We start from the raw sequence: 18,273 nt of genomic DNA, 5'->3' as shown, positions 1-18,273 counted from the left end.
CAGGCTATGCAGCCTGGATGGGCCATGCTGCATATTAGGCAGCCTGTGTGGGGCATGCTGCAGGCTGTGTATCCTGTGTGGGCCATGTTGCAGGCTATGCAACCCTGGTTGACCATGTTGCAGGCTATGCAGCCTGGATGGGCCATGCTGCAGGCTAGTTAGCCTTCAGCATGGCCCTGCCTAGCCTACCGAGGCTAGGCAGCCTCGGTGGGCCATGCTGCAGGCTAGGGCGCGTGGAAGGATTTGAATTTGGCGCTCGTCGTGATCAGCTGTTGAATGTAAACAATAGACGGAAGAAGATGGCTATGGAGAGGAGTTGATCGGCCGTGTGTATCGTGGAGGGCAGGGTCAGACTGCGTCATACTACCCCAAACCCTCCTGCCATCACTTACTCATCCCAGCATCTCGTCTTGATCAAATATTTATACTATGTGAAATGGATTCACTGAAGGTAAGGATAGTGATAGAAAGAGGTAAATATAACGTGGTTTCATCTCATGTAATAAGGAAGGTATCCATCTTAAGGTTTTAAAGAAAAGTCCATTGATAGATATAGAGAGGTTAAAGATGGTGATGTAAAACCAAAGGTTGAGGATGGGCCGTCTCTTGACAAGCCTTCGCTTAGCCTCTTGTAGCAAATTAGGATAATTTTAGGAAATCTATCCGTAATAACGTGCTGATAGAGGGAACGGTTATGGTTGCCCATCACCCTCCACCCGCTGAGCCCCATACTGCAGGAAATTAATCATTCATCTCATTGTTACTGTTGTGTATCCTTATATTAGAGACGTGTGCTTTGTCACGCTTTTGAGTGAGTCATGGATGTGGTATAAGGGTGGAGAGAATTTGGTAATTATTACAGTTAATGTTGTGGAGGTTTACACAGAAATGTTACTTATAATGTTTTTTCAATATTAGATTAATGTTTTACATTGTTTACGGTCATGATAAGAGAATATAACCACCAGGTGTTGTATTTTCCTCTTTATTCTTTTTTCTGGGACAAAAAAATAAACTATCATGGAAAGGGCTATGAAGATCAGGAATGATATAGGGTTGGAGTGTATGGTAAAAGTATACTTTAACTCTGCATTCAAACTAGCTTTAGGAAATGGATCCTCATGTTTCTGGTGCATTATATAGTTTGTTGTGATTTGAGAAATACAAGTGGAGGACTGATCTGTGTTATCTGTAAAGTAAGAAATTCATATCACCTTTTCAGAACTTTAGGATTCTCTGTAACATTGATCATTTTCATGACCTAGGATTCCATTTGACGGTGTACATATTTAAGGGAATAACTATAGTTTTGATTTTGTTGTGACAAAGATTTACAGAGAAATTAAATCAGCAGATTCAGGTAACCTAAATCCTCAGATATGAGGGCTTGTATAAGAGAAGCTGGGTGAATAGACACCTGTAACTCTGATCTTAGAGTATCATTTGTTTGTTTATGTGAAGGTCACAACAGTTGATTGCTGTACAGACTGTGACTTTAATTCAAGAAATTGACATCACTCTTTGTCATCTTTCATTGCAGCTATCAGTTTATGGGTTTTTACGAGGGTTAAGAGACAGCATTGCTGGGTTCGTACTCATCTTTAGGTATGATGCTGATGCTCCAGAGAAGCCCCGTAGCTCACCAACAAAGGAGACAAATCTGGCCAAGCGGCGTGCAGCTCAACAGGCAGAGAAGAAACAAAAACAAACTTTACAAAAAGAGTTAGTGCTGTGGGTGAATCTTAAAGATCCAACTGTGCATGTGATGTATCTTTCTTAGTGTATTAACACAATTGTAGGTTATTTAGGGAATTTGCTTTAATCTGTGTCAGTGAAATTTAATTCAACAGATGATAATGTTTTATTATATTTTTGCTTGTGGTACTCCTTTACTCTGTGATTTTAGAGTAGAATCTTGTACTTGATTACAGTCCTCAAATCAGAGCTTAACACAGATATTTATCACCAGAATACATATACACTAAACAAACCTTACGTAGGTGGTGCAGTTATGAATAGTTTGAAGTTCAAGCACCTGCCTAGTCAGCTTTGTTTTCATGTAAGGTATTTGTTATACCTATTGTTATCTTTTTAGGTTTGCTCCATTTGATTTTTTCTTTCTTTTCTAACACCTGCTGTAAATCATAAATGAAAAGGCTGAGGAATTAGAACTGAGACACTCTTACATATTATTTTAGAATTCTTCAATTCAACCTTAAGGGAGAGAATGTAATTCAGATCCTCCTCTTCATTCTGTATAAATGCAGTAAAAAAAGAAATTTTGTTCACCATTTCCTGCTCTATTAAGGTAGCATCAGGTACAAATGAAGAAAGTCCACTTTCATTTATATTTATTCTCTAGCTGTCATGTGTAATGCACCAAAACCATAGCTTCTATCCACAACCAGGCCCCGCAGACCTTTCAGTAGTTTCCCCTGGTTGCTTCAAATGCCCTTATTCAGTCCAGCCACAGCATGTCTCACCCTGCATACCACATCACTCCAATTCACTCTTATCCCATGCATGCCTTTCACCTTGTTGCATATTCAAGCCCAGAATTCACAAAATATGTTTCACTCCATCCTTGCATGTCCACTGAGGTGTGCCCCTCTCCTTTTACCCTACATTTTGACGTATATACCCTCCTTGTCAATGTTTCCTCACTTATTCATAAAAATGTTATAAACAAAAAAATTATGAGGAATGGTTCCATTTCTTCAAGGTCACCAGTGATTTAGCATGACAGTTTAATTTTAAAAGATTGTTAACACACAGGTTTGAGAAAGTTTCATCTTTAAAACCCAGCAATGTTAACTTTGAGTCAGTCTACTGTTACTAGTCACTGATAATAATTAAAGCAACTCCAGCCAGTTGGCTTCTGGTTGTAAGATGTAACATGCTTCATGATTTTGTTATTTGCACTCTTAAGGTGTGTGATATGTGGATATTTAGGCACCATGAGACTTGTCTTCCACATCTGTATCAACTTATATATGTTTCCTTCATCCTCTAAGTACATGTAGATCAAATTCCGTCAAAACTGATTTTACTTACACATTTTGATAGTTTTTCTTGTTCATAAAAAAAAAAATTAAGCACTGTTTTCTCATGGTCCAAAACTCAATATTTTGGATGCACAGAATTTGCACAGGTGGTGATGTGTAAGCATGTTAAACTTATTATGTGTCATGACCTTTTGTGTATTTTCTACTTACAGTGATACCAAAGTGATCCATCGTGTCTTGCAGTGCTGCATCCTCAATGGAGTAGTATTTGGACTAAGTCTGGTGTTTTTCAATTATATGCTACTGCCAGGATTGAAGCAGGCACTGTCACTATTCCTGGATGAGAGGGCTGGGAGCGTATGGTTGTATGTGCGTCCTACACTTACTGCTGTCTTTAACATGCTTTGGGTCCTTCCACTCTTTGTGCTCTCAAGGATCATTAATACCATATGGTTCCAGGTAAGATTTATAGAAAACAATTTTTGTGTTGCTAGAATGCAAAGGTAAGAGGATTTTTTTTCCTGCATCATGCTGTAAATAGAGTAAGACGTGAGAGGTGTGTGTTGGAGAAAAAGCATTCTGGAGAGTGGTAGATATGTTTTAGATTGGACTTATTTCTCCAACAAAAACCTCTAACCCAGCTGGATGCCTAGGCTTTTGTAACCTTCACTCCAAATTTCTGTATCCTTCTTAGTGTTTCTTGCTTCCTCTTTTTCTCCACATAGATCCTCTTTTGACTTATCCTTTCCATTTGTCTTGTAAGTGTTTAAGCATGCCAAGATCAGCTCTCTTGGTCAGACCTTACTCACTACCACACCTCTATAACAATATCACTTCTGTTAGCCTGCTGCATGGTACATGTTGCCCTCAGACATTATGATTTCCAGCATATCCTCATTTTCCTTTCATTTGCGTTGAAGGCCCAAGATTAGCATCCATACAATGCTGTCAGGATAACAGGACTTTCACACAAACTTATCTTTGCCATTATAGACACTGACCTTTCCTTCCCCACTTTCCTTAATGCACCTAGGACCTTAACCTCCGTTTCTGCCCTGAGACTTGCTTCAGCTCCAGTGGTACCATCTGCTGCTATGTTCACTTCCTGGTATTTAGAGCACTACAATTTCTGTTGGTCTTACACATTTAAGGTCACACACTAACCATTGTGTCTCACCGCTATTACACCTAATTACTGTGATTTTGCTCACATTACTTTTTTAACTCCCAAACTTTGTTGCTAGCAAAGTAGTCACAACAGTTGGAATAGTGGTCTCAACTGTTGGTATAGTGGTCACAGCGGTTGAGGTAGTGGTCATAACAGTTTATGTAGTGGTCACAAGAGTTGGGATAGCAGTCACTCTAGTTTGGTTAGCAGTCACGTTGGATAATGGTCATGACAGTTGGGATTTTTTCTTTTTCTTTCAAACTGTTCGCCATTTCCCGCATTAGCGAGGTAGCGTTAAGAACAGAGGACTGGGCCTTTGAGGGAATACCCTCACCTGGCCCAATTCTCTGTTCCTTCTTTTGGAAAATTAAAAAAAAAAAAAAAAAAAAAAAAAAAAAAGTTGGGATAGGAGTTAGAATAGTTTGGATAGTGGTCAATCCAGATGGGATAGCAATCAAGACAATTAAGATAGTGGTCACAATAGTTGGGATAGTGGTCACAACAGCTGGGACATTTGTCATAACAGTTTGGACAGTAGTGACAACAGTTGAGATAGTGGTCACGTCAGTTAGGGTAGCTGTCAAGCTGGTTGCAATAGTGGTCATGACAGTTGGGATAGTGGTCACAAGAGTTGGGATGGTGGTCAAAGCAATTGGGACTGTGGTCAAGTCAGTTAGTATAATCTAATCATGTAGTTGGGATGGCAGTCATGACAATCGGGATGATGGTCTCAACATTTGGGGCATTGATCTTAACAGCTGGAATAATGGTGGCAGGAGATGGGATAGTGGTCATGACAGTTGAGAGTGGTTACAGCAGTTTATGACAGTGGTCACAACAGTTGGGGCACTAGACATGACAGTTGGGATATGGTGAGAGCAGTTGGGATAGTGGACACTTCTGTTAGGATAGTGGTCATAGCATTTGGGTTATGGTCAAGGCAGTTGAGATAATGGCCACAACAAGTGGGAAGAAGGTCACAACAATTGGGATAATTGCCTTGTTGTGTGGGTTGGTGGTCACAACAGTTAGGATAATAGTCATAGCAGATGGGATAGTAATGACGGTATTAAGGATAGTGGTCGCTGTGGGGTGTTCATGCCATGAGAAGGACGCCTGTCATCCTTCATTAGTAGTTGTAAAAGATTATTACTGTAACTTTTATAGGGAAAACTGTGATATAGAGTTTTTAAGTGCCTTATTCCTCCCCAGGATATTGCTGACAGTGCTTATCGTCAGCGTCAGGGCCGGCCTCAACTCATTGGCAGCATTAGTAAACTAGTAGCAGACGTTCTCATCTCCATCTTTATCCAGCTACTTTTCCTCATCCAGGTCAGTAAGAGTTATTGTGTGGGATGATTACTTCTATGTTAACACCTACATAATGAGAATCAGTCCACTGGAAGGTTGTGCCATCCAGGTCAGAAGAATACTAGAGAGGAAATTATGCAAATCTTGTCATTAAAGTTAGTGACAAGAAAAGTTGCTGTTGCCTGATTCAGTAGAGCTGGAAAAGTAGAGGATTTGTTTGTGAATGCTTTGAGTGATCATTTTCATTCTGGCTTGGAGAGTTAATGTGTTAGCTTTTTATCATTCTGGCTGGGAGAGTTGATGTGTTGAATGATGTTTATCATTCTGGTTGGGAGAATGGATGTGTTATAAGGTATTTTATCATTTTGGCTGGAGAATTGAATAAGAAATCATAATCTTTCTCACTCTATCTTTCCATCTCCAGTTTGGTCTCCCCATTCTCCTTGTTCCCTTTCCTGACATATATCCTCTTTGTAAACATTTCCTCACTCATTCTCTCCATATACATGTATACACATGTGCATATTCATACTTGCTGCCTTCATCCATTCCCGTCGCCACCCTGCCACACATGAAATTACACCTCTCTCCCCCCACGCGTTCGTGAGGTAGCACCAGGAAAGACAACAAAGGCCACATTCGTACACACACAGTCTCTAGCTGTCATGTGTAATGCACTGAAACCACAGCTCCCTTTCCACATCCAGACCCCGCAAAACTTTCCATGGTTTACCCCGGATGCTTCAGGGTAAATATATATATTTATATATAAAATCTTTATTGTAAAATTTTGACAGTGTGTCTCTTGCTATACATGCTTAAAACTTTGCAGCTTTTTTTTATATTCTTTTTGAAAAAGTGATCCATGAATAAACATCATTGAACTTTTTACAGGCAAATGTGCTGATGCTGCTTCCACTGGTGGGCATTGGGGTGATGCTAAGTGGAATCCACATGTGTATGCTCAATGCACTCTATGCCTTTGAGTACAGATGGTTCAACATGGGCTGGGAATTGTACAAAAGACTAAGGTAAGTTGCAGCTGTGGTGCACACAGTATGACTGGAGAGGTATTCAGGACAGCACAGGTGATGCAGTATTGCCTTTTGGTATACATCCTCAATTTTGAGTGAATATATTATTTGTTGTTTGTCTACATATATTTGTGTACATATGCATGTGGTGTCAAACACAAGATGATGTATATATGTACATGTTTTCTTGTTTGTATTATTGAATATTTTGCAACTGGTGCTGATACACATCAGTGATTTCACTGTAGTATGGTTTCTCACCATGTGATAAACCACCAAATTAAATTGAAAAAATCCCCAGAACTATCAACTTTAATTTTTGGTATTTGTTTCAGAAAAATAGATTTCCTTTAAAGACTCATTATAAGAATTATTTTTCCCGCTGAATACAAATCTGGTTTTAAAACAACGTTTAGTCATGCAATGCACATGACAGCTAGGGAAAGGATGTGAACGAATGAAGCTTCTGTTCTTTCCTCTTGCAACCTTGCAAATGTTGGAAATGTCGAACAAGTATGAAAACAACTTTCCTTCCAGTCTTTGTGCTTTGTTTTAGCAAAGACCTTCACTACTTTTACTTTTGCTAGTCTCGTTATGTCAGAAGTTTTCATGTCTTAATCATTTAAGTGGATATATCTTATGATAAGCATTGTAAGTTTGACATGAAATTTGTGTTGCAGTTTTATTGAGGAGAACTGGCCTTACTTCATGGGGTTTGGTCTCCCCCTTGCCATCATCACAATGTATCCGTCTTCTGTTTATGTAAGGTGAGAGCCAATTCTTACACTGTGTGATTCTATACATAGTAAATTTGTGCAAATACTTCTACCCATTTTTTTAATTTTCCAAAAGAGGGAACAGAGAAGGGGCCCAGGTGAGGATATTCCCTCAAGGGCCCAGTCCTCTGTTCTCAACGCTACCTCGCTAATGCGGGAAATGGCGAATAGTATGAAAGAAAAGAAAAACTTCTACCCATGTTTTTATAACATGCCTGAGTCCCACCTTTGGAGAATAGTTAAGATCAAATGTTTTCATATGTTAGTGAGGTAGCGCCAGGAAACAGACAAAGACCCATCCACTTGTATACACACATGCACATATATATATATATATATATATATATATATATATATATATATATATATATAGTCTGTTGGGGATGAGAGAGCTTGGGAAGTGAGTCAGTTGTTGTTCGCTGATGATACAGCGCTGGTGGCTGATTCATGTGAGAAACTGCAGAAGCTGGTGACGGAGTTTGGTAAAGTGTGTGGAAGAAGAAAGTTAAGAGTAAATGTGAATAAGAGCAAGGTTATTAGGTACAGTAGGGTTGAGGGTCAAGTCAATTGGGAGGTGAGTTTGAATGGAGAAAAACTGGAGGAAGTGAAGTGTTTTAGATATCTGGGAGTGGATCTGGCAGCGGATGGAACCATGGAAGCGGAAGTGGATCATAGGGTGGGGAGAGGGGGCGAAAATCTGGGGGCCTTGAAGAATGTGTGGAAGTCGAGAACATTATCTCGGAAAGCAAAAATGGGTATGTTTGAAGGAATAGTGGTTCCAACAATGTTGTATGGTTGCGAGGCGTGGGCTATGGATAGAGTTGTGCGCAGGAGGATGGATGTGCTGGAAATGAGATGTTTGAGGACAATGTGTGGTGTGAGGTGGTTTGATCGAGTGAGTAACGTAAGGGTAAGAGAGATGTGTGGAAATAAAAAGAGCGTGGTTGAGAGAGCAGAAGAGGGTGTTTTGAAGTGGTTTGGGCACATGGAGAGGATGAGTGAGGAAAGATTGACCAAGAGGATATATGTGTCGGAGGTGGAGGGAACGAGGAGAAGAGGGAGACCAAATTGGAGGTGGAAAGATGGAGTGAAAAAGATTTTGTGTGATCGGGGCCTGAACATGCAGGAGGGTGAAAGGAGGGCAAAGAATAGAGTGAATTGGATCGATGTGGTATACCGGGGTTGACGTGCTGTCAGTGGATTGAATCAAGGCATGTGTATGGGGGTGGGTTGGGCCATTTCTTTCGTCTGTTTCCTTGCGCTACCTCGCAAACGCGGGAGACAGCGACAAAGCAAAAAAAAAAAAAATTTATATATATATATATATATATATATATATATGTTATTCATATTCATACTATTCGCCATTTCCTGCATTAGCAAGGTAGCGTTAAGAACAGAGGACTGGACCTTTGAGGGAATATCCTCACCTGGCCCCCTTCTCTGTTCCTTCTTTTGGAAAATTAAAAAAAACAGAGGGGAGGATTTCCAGCCCCCCGCTCCCTTCCCTTTTAGTCGCCTTCTACGACACGCAGGGAATACGTGGGAAGTATTCTTTCTCCCGTATCCCCAGGGAAAATATTTATATATATATATATATATATATATATATATATATATATATATATATATATATATATATATGTACATAATTCATACTGTCTGTCCCCATTTATTCCTGTCACCACCCTGCCACACATGAAATGACAACCCCCTCCCCCAGCACGTGTGCGAGGTAGCACTAGGAAAAGACAACAAAGGCCACATTCGTTCACAGTCTCTAGCTGACATGTATAATGCACCGAAACCACAGCTCTCTTTCCACATCCAGGCCCCACAGAACTTTCCATGGTTTACCCCAGACACTTCACATGCTCTGGTTCAATCCATTGACAGCACATCGACCCCGGTATACCACATCATTCCAATTCACTCTATTCCTTGCACGCCTTTCACCCTCCTGCATGATCGGGCCCCAATCACTCAAAATCTTTTTCAATCCATCTTTCCACCTCCAATTTGGTCTCCCACTTCTCCTCGTTCCCTCCGCCTCTGACACATATATCCTCTTTGTCAATCTTTCCTCACTAATTCTCTCCTTGTGACCAAACCATTTCAAAACACCATCTTCTGCTCTCTCAACCACACTCTTTTTATTACCACATATCTCTCTTACCCTTTCATTACAAACTCGATCAAACCACCTCACACCACATAGTGTCCTCAAACATCACATTTCCAGCACATCCACCCTCCTCCGCACAACTCTATCTATACCTCGCAAACACGGGAGACAGTGACAAAGTATAATAATATGTGTATATATATATATATATATATATATATGTGTATATATATATATATATATATATATATGTATATATATACCTTGGATCCCTGGGGATAGGGGATTAAGAATACTTCCCACGTATTCCCTGCGTGTCGTAGAAGGCGACTAAAAGGGGAGGGAGCGGGGGGCTGGAAATCCTCCCCTCTCGGTTTTTTTTTCAATTTTCCAAAAGAAGGAACAGAGAATTGGGCCAGGTGAGGGTATTCCCTCAAAGGCCCAGTCCTCTGTTCTTAACGCTACCTCGCTAATGCGGGAAATGGCGAATAGTTTGAAAAAAAAAAAAAAAAAAAAAAAAAAAAATATATATATATATATATATATATATATATATATATATATATATATATATATATATATATATACATATATGTACATATACATACATACAAATACATATATACACATGGACATATTCATACTTGCTTGCCTTCATCCATTCCTAGTGCCACCCTGCCCCATGGGAAACAGCATTGCCCCCTCCTGCATCATCAAGGTAGTACCAGGAAACAGATGAAAAAAAGGCCCCTTCTGCTCACACTCATTCTCTAGCTGTCATGTGTAATGCACCAAAACCACAGCTCCATATCCACATCTAAGCCCCACAGATCTTTCCATGGTTTACCCCAGACATTTCATATGCCCTGGTCCTGTCCATTGACGGCTCATCGATCCCATAATACCACATTGTTCCAATTCACTATGTTCCATGTATGCCTTTCACCCTCCTGCATGTTCATTCCCTGTTCACTCAAAATCTCCTTCACTCCATCCTTCCACCTCCAATTTGGTCTCCTGCTTCTCCATTTCTGACACATATATATCCTCTTTGTCAACCTTTCCTCATTCATTCTTTTCATATGTCCAAACCATTTCAGCATTCCCTCTTGAGCTGTCTCATCCACACTCTTTTTATTACCACGCATCTCTCTTGCCCTTTCATTACTTAATCACACCACATACCATCCTCAAGCATTTCATTTCCAACACATCCACCCTTCTCTGCACAATCCTATCTATGACCCAAGTCTTGCAACCATATAGTATTGTTGGTGGAACTGCTGTTCCTTCAAACATACCCATTTTTTTCTCCAAAATAACGTTCTCTCTTTCCACCCATTCTTCATCACTCTCAGAACCTTTTTCCCCTCCCCCATGGTTCCATTCACTGCTATGTCCACTCCCAGTTAACTTAAACACTTCACTTCCTCCAATTTTCTCCATTCAAACTTACATCCCAGTTAACTTGTCCCTCAACCCTGCTGAACTTTGCTTCTGTTCACATTTACTCCTAACTTTCTTTTTTCACATACTCATTCACCAACTCCAGTCAATCACTTGAACCAGCCACCAGTGCTGTATCATTGCCATAAAGCAACTGAGTCACTTCTCAAGCCCTCTCATCCCAACAGACTGCATACTCGTCCCTTTCTCCAAGACTCTTGCATTTACCTCCCACATCACCCCATCCATAGACAAATTAAACAATTATGGTGACATCATATATCCCTGCTGCGGACTGACCTTCACTGGGAACCATTCACGCCCCTCTTTGCCTTCTCGTATACATTCCTTACATCCTAAATAAAAACTCCTCTGCTTCTATAAGCTTACTTCCCTCATCATATGTTCATAAGACCTTCCACAAAGCATCTCTTTATAGATAAACACAATTTTATGCACTAATTAAAAGTCAAGGTACATCAATAGGCCCAAATGCCTTGTCACTGACTGTTGAATGGAGTAAGTAAAAATAACTGTTTAAAGTTCAACAAATCTTTTTAAGGGGGAATTTTGTTAACAGAAGCTGGGTAGATGTCACTTTTATATTTGAAAAGGTGATACTTTATACCTTTGAAGAGATAAGCAGATGCATGTGAATTATTTTGGACATGGTATTTTAGTTGAAAATGTAGGAATTATTTTTTATAATATTAAGTGCATATGTTATTTTTGGGAAGGAAAAGGTATGGATGGGGACATTTCAGTAGATGAATTTAGCATGCTAAGTGGAAAATTATGAAGTGCACGTATGAGTGTGGAAGCTTATTTTTACTTCATTATACTGGACATTGATAAGGATGCATCTGAGTGAAGTGCAAGGTTGTTTGTACATGAGTCTTCCCAAGCAAATGGAAACAGGTAAATTAGAATGAAATTACCACTTAGGTAGTCATGCCTCATTGCTTGGGAAAATGATATGTGTGATATTGATAAGATGTCACATTTGTATATAATACAAGGAACTGATAGTAGATAGTTTTCATGATTTCCATTGCAAGTGATCCTGTCATATATTTTGTGCAGTTTGTGAAATTTATGTTTTGAAAAAAGTAGCTTTTGGTGACATTTATTATGCTTCTAATGATAAAGCAGGACTTATAGAATGCATCCTTTGATTTTGATAAAGCAGGAACATAGAGAATGCATCCTTTGATTTTGATAAAGCAGGAACATAGAGAATGCCTCCTTTGAATCTTTTTTATTGTAGGAATTAGTATGTTGTCAAAAACCGGTTTTATCTTTTATTTTGCAGTGGATGTCTGTTTGCTTTGTTGTTTCCTGTGTTCATCATCAGTGCCAATGAAGCTGACCCAGTGCTCAACTATAGGTAAGTTCTTGAATTGTTTTTCAGTATTAAGGTACCCAACACTCGCCCTTGTGTTAAAGGAGTATTCAGATTCTCTCTTAGCTCCATTATTATTCTGAGGTGTTTCATTCCCCTTTACTTCTAGATATAGTTTTAAAAACTATTATTTTTACAACTGTTTGACATTTCTTTGTTCTGCAGCCTCATCCAGATTGTCACAAGACATTGAAGTACATTAGTCACTCTTAATGTATACTTTTATGCTCTTGCACACGTTTTTCATTCCTCCATACACTTTGTAACAATTCATCAGAGTTGGCTACATGTGGTACTCAAGTTGGCTGTGGTAGCTAAATGCTTATAATTCAGTTAGTGACATTTCATCTTGAGACATTTTGGTGTTGTGATGCTTGAGAATTAGGGTACTGTACAACTTCAACTTGTAACATATATGCTTTATAATTGCAACAAATTTGAAAAAAAGAATTCACGATACCGTTGTGCTTATCACACGTACAGTATTTGCATGATGTCATGGCAAAATACTATTCACTTTATATTCTGCCAATTGGCAAAATACACTTGTATCTCGCACACTGATTGGCTGGTAATAAATGAGATCACCTGATGTGCACCATGGTTCATGTATGCTGATGTACCTGCTACTCAATTACTTACTGCCTCCAGAGTAAGTATTGCCATTTAAATTGTCAGCAAGGAATTTTAAAGCAGAACAGGGAAGCACAGAATATAAGGCTAACACTTGAAGTGGAATTGGAGGAGTTAAAGAAGTTTGATAGCAGGAAACTTATTACTAAAGCCTGCCTATTTAAAGAACAATATTAAGGAAAAATATTATGTACCCTAGAAAGTGTTTAATGTGGAGGAGACTGGCTTAAATTGGAAATGAAAGTAAACCAAGACATTTGCTAGGAAGAAAAATCTTCTTCACTTCAGGGTGCAAGGCAAAGATTGCTTGATGCTTTTTCTGTGATGGAATCCAGAGGAAGGTTTTAAAATTAAGCATTGTTGTATTTTACCCCCATCAATCTGGGGCCAAGTTGTATTTGAGGTAAGCCTTTCATTATGTATTGCCACATGTAAATAATCATTGGACAAAACTGAAACACTTTTGTCTTTCACTGAACACATTTAAGTTAGATTGTTAGAGTCACAAAGTACAGATAGTTTCATTCCTAAATGATGATGTCTTGAGGGAATATATTGTCTGTATCCAAGGCAACCTCTCCACTGCACCAAACTCTCATATGCTTAAATCTTGAAAAGGCATGAAATTTGCTTGGAATTTTAAGCGTATTCAAACATTGGCCACATTTTCTGCAACAAACTGCCTCCTCATACAAATTGTTTATAGTCATCAAATTGAATGACTTGCAGGAGTTGAAAAATTGATCACAAGGCATTGGCTTTGTAAAAATCTCTATCTTGTACACATTATGTGTATTCCAAGTCATTTATGGTTTCATTTTACCTTTGACAAAGTATCATCATGCCGAGGAAAAGATGCGTCTCATCCCTTGTTAGTTCAATTAGCCAGCCTGCAGAGGTGAAAATAGAGGAAATGGTTTCTTGAGACATATATATTTGTTTCTGCATAATCTTTTCCATTATGTTTGTGTCAATAAACTCAAGAGAAAGAAGTTCTTTAGAGTTATTATTCACTTATTCCTAGATTTGAGGAATCAAACATAAAAGTGTTTCAGTGCAAGTGGCATATCCTGCCAGTCCCATGTCCACTCTCCTGTTATATCTCTGCCACCCACATGCTGTGTTCATTTTGGTGGTCGTGTTTGTGTTTCATGTGCACCCCACTTTTAATGAATCAATAGATGAAGAAGGAAAACAGCAGAAAGGCATTTGTAGGATTCTAGCAGCTAAGTAGTGTTGTAATACTAAGCATAGGCTGTTGCTTTGTTCTCCTTTGAGAGACTGCTAGATCAGCTTTGGGTGGGGTTCCAATTGAGTCTTCAGTTTTTTATTGTTTTTTTTATGACTGATTGCATATAATCATTAGGCATTAGAAAATACTGAAATCATCCTGTAATTCCTCACAAATAAGCTGTAAAACAGTGAATTTAAAATTTGATAAAATGGGCTTGAGAAATGTGGAAAAATGGGGGAATTTCAGTTTGTTGAACCAGTAGACACCTTTCAAGAGTAATGAGTCAACATAACAAGGGATTCATTCACAGTAGAAGTATTTATTTGCATATACACTTATGTATCGGCATTACTGAACTCCTTCTGCCTGTGGTTACACTGTAGATAAAAAGTTCTTTTTCTTTTTTTTCTTTCAAACTATTCGCCATTTCCCGCATTAGCGAGGTAGCGTTAAGAACAGATGACTGGGCCTTTGAGGGACTACCCTCACCTGGCCCAATTCTCTATTCCTTCTTTTGGAGAGAAAAAAAAAAAAAAAAAAAATGAGAGGGGAGGATTTCCAGCCCCCCACTCCCTCCCCTTTTAGTCGCCTTCTACGACACGCAGGGAATACGTGGGAAGTATAATCTACAATGGAATTTTCCACACCAAATGTAACCATCCTTTCCCTGCTGTCAGTTGTATTGTGGCCTAGAAGGTAGGAGCCCTTTGTAGAATGGGTACTAGGGATATATAATAGTAATATGTATGTATATTTAAATTGGTCCTTTGTATAAGATGGATGTTAAATAGTGAAAGCTGTTTATAAACCATAACGAGTAAGAGCTGGAAGACTTCAGCCTACGAGATGTTTGAAATTATATATTGTCAGAATGTCAGGTTGTTTAGGCTTCAGAAAAGTAAGTTGATGACATATTAGATGTAAGAAAACTAGCAGTGGAATTTATTAAAAAAGGGGGTGACTGTATTGTTGACTGGTTGGTAAGGTTATTTAATGTATGTATGACTCATGGTGAGGTGCCTGAGGATTGGCGGAATGCGTGCATAGTGCCATTGTACAAAGGCAAAGTGAGTGCTCAAATTACAGAGGTATAAGTTTGTTGAGTATTCCTGGTAAATTATATGGGAGGGTATTGATTGAGAGGGTGAAGGCATGTACAGAGCATCAGATTGGGGAAGAGCAGTGTGGTTTCAGAAGTGGTAGAGGATGTGTGGATCAGGTGTTTGCTTTGAAGAATGTATGTGAGAAATACTTAGAAAAGCAAATGGATTTGTATGTAGCATTTATGGATCTGGAGAAGGCATATGATAGAGTTGATAGAGATGCTCTGTGGAAGGTATTAAGAATATATGGTGTGGGAGGAAAGTTGTTAGAAGCAGTGAAAAGTTTTTATCGAGGATGTAAGGCATGTGTACGTGTAGGAAGAGAGGAAAGTGATTGGTTCTCAGTGAATGTAGGTTTGCGGCATGGGTGTGTGATGTCTCCATGGTTGTTTAATTTGTTTATGGATGGGGTTGTTAGGGAGGTAAATGCAAGAGTTTTGGAAAGAGGGGCAAGTATGAAGTCTGTTGGGGATGAGAGAGCTTGGGAAGTGAGTCAGTTGTTGTTCGCTGATGATACAGCGCTGGTAGCTGATTCATGTGAGAAACTGCAGAAGCTGGTGACTGAGTTTGGTAAAGTGTGTGGAAGAAAGTTAAGAGTAAATGTGAATAAGAGCAAGGTTATTAGGTACAGTAGGGTTGAGGGTCAAGTCAATTGGGAGGTGAGTTTGAATGGAGAAAAACTGGAGGAAGTGAAGTGTTTTAGATATCTGGGAGTGGATCTGGTAGCGGATGGAACCATGGAAGCGGAAGTGGAGCATAGGGTGGGGGAGGGGGCGAAAATTCTGGGGGCCTTGAAGAATGTGTGGAAGTCGAGAACATTATCTCGGAAAGCAAAAATGGGTATGTTTGAAGGAATAGTGGTTCCAACAATGTTGTATGGTTGCGAGGCGTGGGCTATGGATAGAGTTGTGCGCAGGAGGATGGCTGTGCTGGAAATGAGATGTTTGAGGACAATGTGTGGTGTGAGGTGGTTTGATCGAGTGAGTAACGTAAGGGTAAGAGAGATGTGTGGAAATAAAAAGAGCGTGGTTGAGAGAGCAGAAGAGGGTGTTTTGAAGTGGTTTGGGCACATGGAGAGAATGAGTGAGGAAAGATTGACCAAGAGGATATGTGTCGGAGGTGGAGGGAACGAGGAGAAGAGGGAGACCAAATTGGAGGTGGAAAGATGGAGTGAAAAAGATTTTGTGTGATCGGGGCCTGAACATGCAGGAGGGTGAAAGGAGGGCAAGGAATAGAGTGAATTGGAGCGATGTGGTATACCGGGGTTGACGTGCTGTCAGTGGATTGAATCAGGGCATGTGAAGCGTCTGGGGTAAACCATGGAAAGCTGTGTAGGTATGTATATTTGCGTGTGTGGACGTATGTATATACATGTGTATGGGGGGGGGTTGGGCCATTTCTTTCGTCTGTTTCCTTGCGCTACCTCGCAAACGCGGGAGGCAGCGACAAAGTATAATAAATAAATAAATAAAAAGAAAACTAGCAATTTTGGAAAGTGCAAATGGAAGAAAAACTAGTGATTGTGGAACCTGCAAGTGGAAGATGAACTAATTGTGTTATTCCGAAAGGTAAGTATAAACTGCTCCATACTTTATTGGTATGAATTTTTCACTATTTTCACATCTCATTCATATTTTCTCATCACATTGTAGGCCATAGCTATATGGGAATTGCAGTCTCTTAGTTGCTACTGTCAACTCCAAAATGTGGGTTTTGAATGGACCCCAGAATTATAGGGAGAGGAAAGTATTTGCTATAACTTGTGTCAAAAGCAAAAACCTATGTCTTCTTACTGAGAATAAAAAGATTAATTCATATCTAAGGTAAGGTACATATCCATTGGTTTTATGCATAGTTTTTGTGTATTATAATCTTTAAATTCACTGCTTTGCAGTGGTTACCAGTTACAGCTGTTCTCTTTGGTGGTTGGAGTGTCAAACCGCATCATCCAGATTCTAGTCAAAAGGCACCCTCCACCAACTCCCAGCAAGACTCAACACTCACCATACCACTCAGCCAGTAGTGCTGCCACTAGCAAGACTCAACACTCCCCCTACCATTCAGCTGGTAGTCATCCCACTAGACGTTAGGGATGGCATTTCTAACCACATCAAAATAAGTTTCAGAAGTGTGTGAATACCTAGTAATTACATGTTACAGATTTGGCCTGTGCAGACAGATGTGAAGTCATTTGCAGTTTAGGTGAAATGATTCAAGTGACAAAGATTGTCTGACTTTATACTACAGATTTTAAAAGTTTTTGGAAAAAGAAAGTATTGCAACATGAATTTTACAAGAGATCATCAGAGATTTAAAATCATAGTAGATATGTACTTTTGTGACAAATGAAATGTTTCTTGTCATATTGTGTTTGAGAGACAAATTCAGAAAAATAATAATTTTAACTTTTAGGGAAACAGAAAATTGAATTTATATGATTATATTAAAACTGTTGAGTGACTTAAAGACATACATGCTGTTAATTAGGATGAGCCCAGTGTTTTTTTTATTTTTTTTTTATTTTTTTCCCCTTCCCACTTTATGAACTAGAAATTATCAGGTATAATAAATGCAATCTTTTATGTAGCACGGAAGAAGCTATTGTACAAACTTACTAAGATTGCAGTTGTATAAAACTCTGTGGCAGCAGTGTTGTGTCACAAACTTTTAATACTGTAGCTCAAGTCTACTGTAATTTTTATATAAATTAAACAAAAGTTTTTCACAATACTCCTTACCAAACCATTTTTTTCCAGTATGATTAATGGTAACTTCCAAAGGTTTCTTGAATCCACCAAAAGAAAACTACCAAGGTAAGACCTTTTCTTTCTTTCATACGTTTGCTATTTTCCACACAGGCAAGGTAGCATCCAGAATAGATGACAAGTCTGAGAGGAATTTCCAATGTGGCTCTTCCTTCTGTTCCATATTTTATAAACTGCCATACAACAAGGGGAAGTTCCAGCCCCCTGCTCCTGCCTCTCTTAGTTGCATTCTACAACACACATGGAATATGGAGGTAAAATTCATTCTACC

General features: G+C 39.2%; 2 protein-coding genes across 3 annotated transcripts in view; one reads left to right on the top strand and one right to left on the bottom strand.

Moving 5' to 3' along the window:
* LOC139758718 (U-scoloptoxin(01)-Cw1a-like) overlaps positions 1 to 15,060 on the bottom strand; it is a 56,683-nt gene extending 41,623 nt beyond the window's left edge. Inside the window, exon 1 of the mRNA XM_071680405.1 lies at positions 15,050 to 15,060. The gene's annotated coding sequence lies outside the window, so the exon portion shown is untranslated. The remainder of the gene's footprint in view (positions 1 to 15,049) is intronic.
* On the top strand, positions 290 to 17,957 carry tank (EI24 domain-containing protein tank). 2 transcript variants are annotated; one of them, XM_071680396.1, is made up of 8 exons: positions 290 to 451; positions 1,541 to 1,722; positions 3,218 to 3,464; positions 5,386 to 5,505; positions 6,379 to 6,515; positions 7,199 to 7,285; positions 12,178 to 12,252; positions 17,132 to 17,957. In XM_071680396.1, the coding sequence occupies exons 1-8, from the start codon at positions 437 to 439 to the stop codon at positions 17,325 to 17,327; spliced, it is 1,059 nt and encodes a 352-aa protein (XP_071536497.1). In that variant the 5' UTR covers positions 290 to 436; the 3' UTR covers positions 17,328 to 17,957. The 2 variants fall into 2 exon arrangements, with proteins under 2 accessions (XP_071536497.1, XP_071536496.1); XM_071680395.1 differs by having other exon boundaries at positions 1,541 to 1,731.
* Positions 17,958 to 18,273: the final 316 nt, after the last annotated feature.

Source organism: Panulirus ornatus, chromosome 31 (assembly GCF_036320965.1).
Source record: "Panulirus ornatus isolate Po-2019 chromosome 31, ASM3632096v1, whole genome shotgun sequence".
Lineage (NCBI taxonomy): Eukaryota > Metazoa > Arthropoda > Malacostraca > Decapoda > Palinuridae > Panulirus > Panulirus ornatus.
The sequence above is the reverse complement of the archived record's forward strand: the minus strand, read 5'-3'. Positions and strand labels throughout refer to the sequence as shown.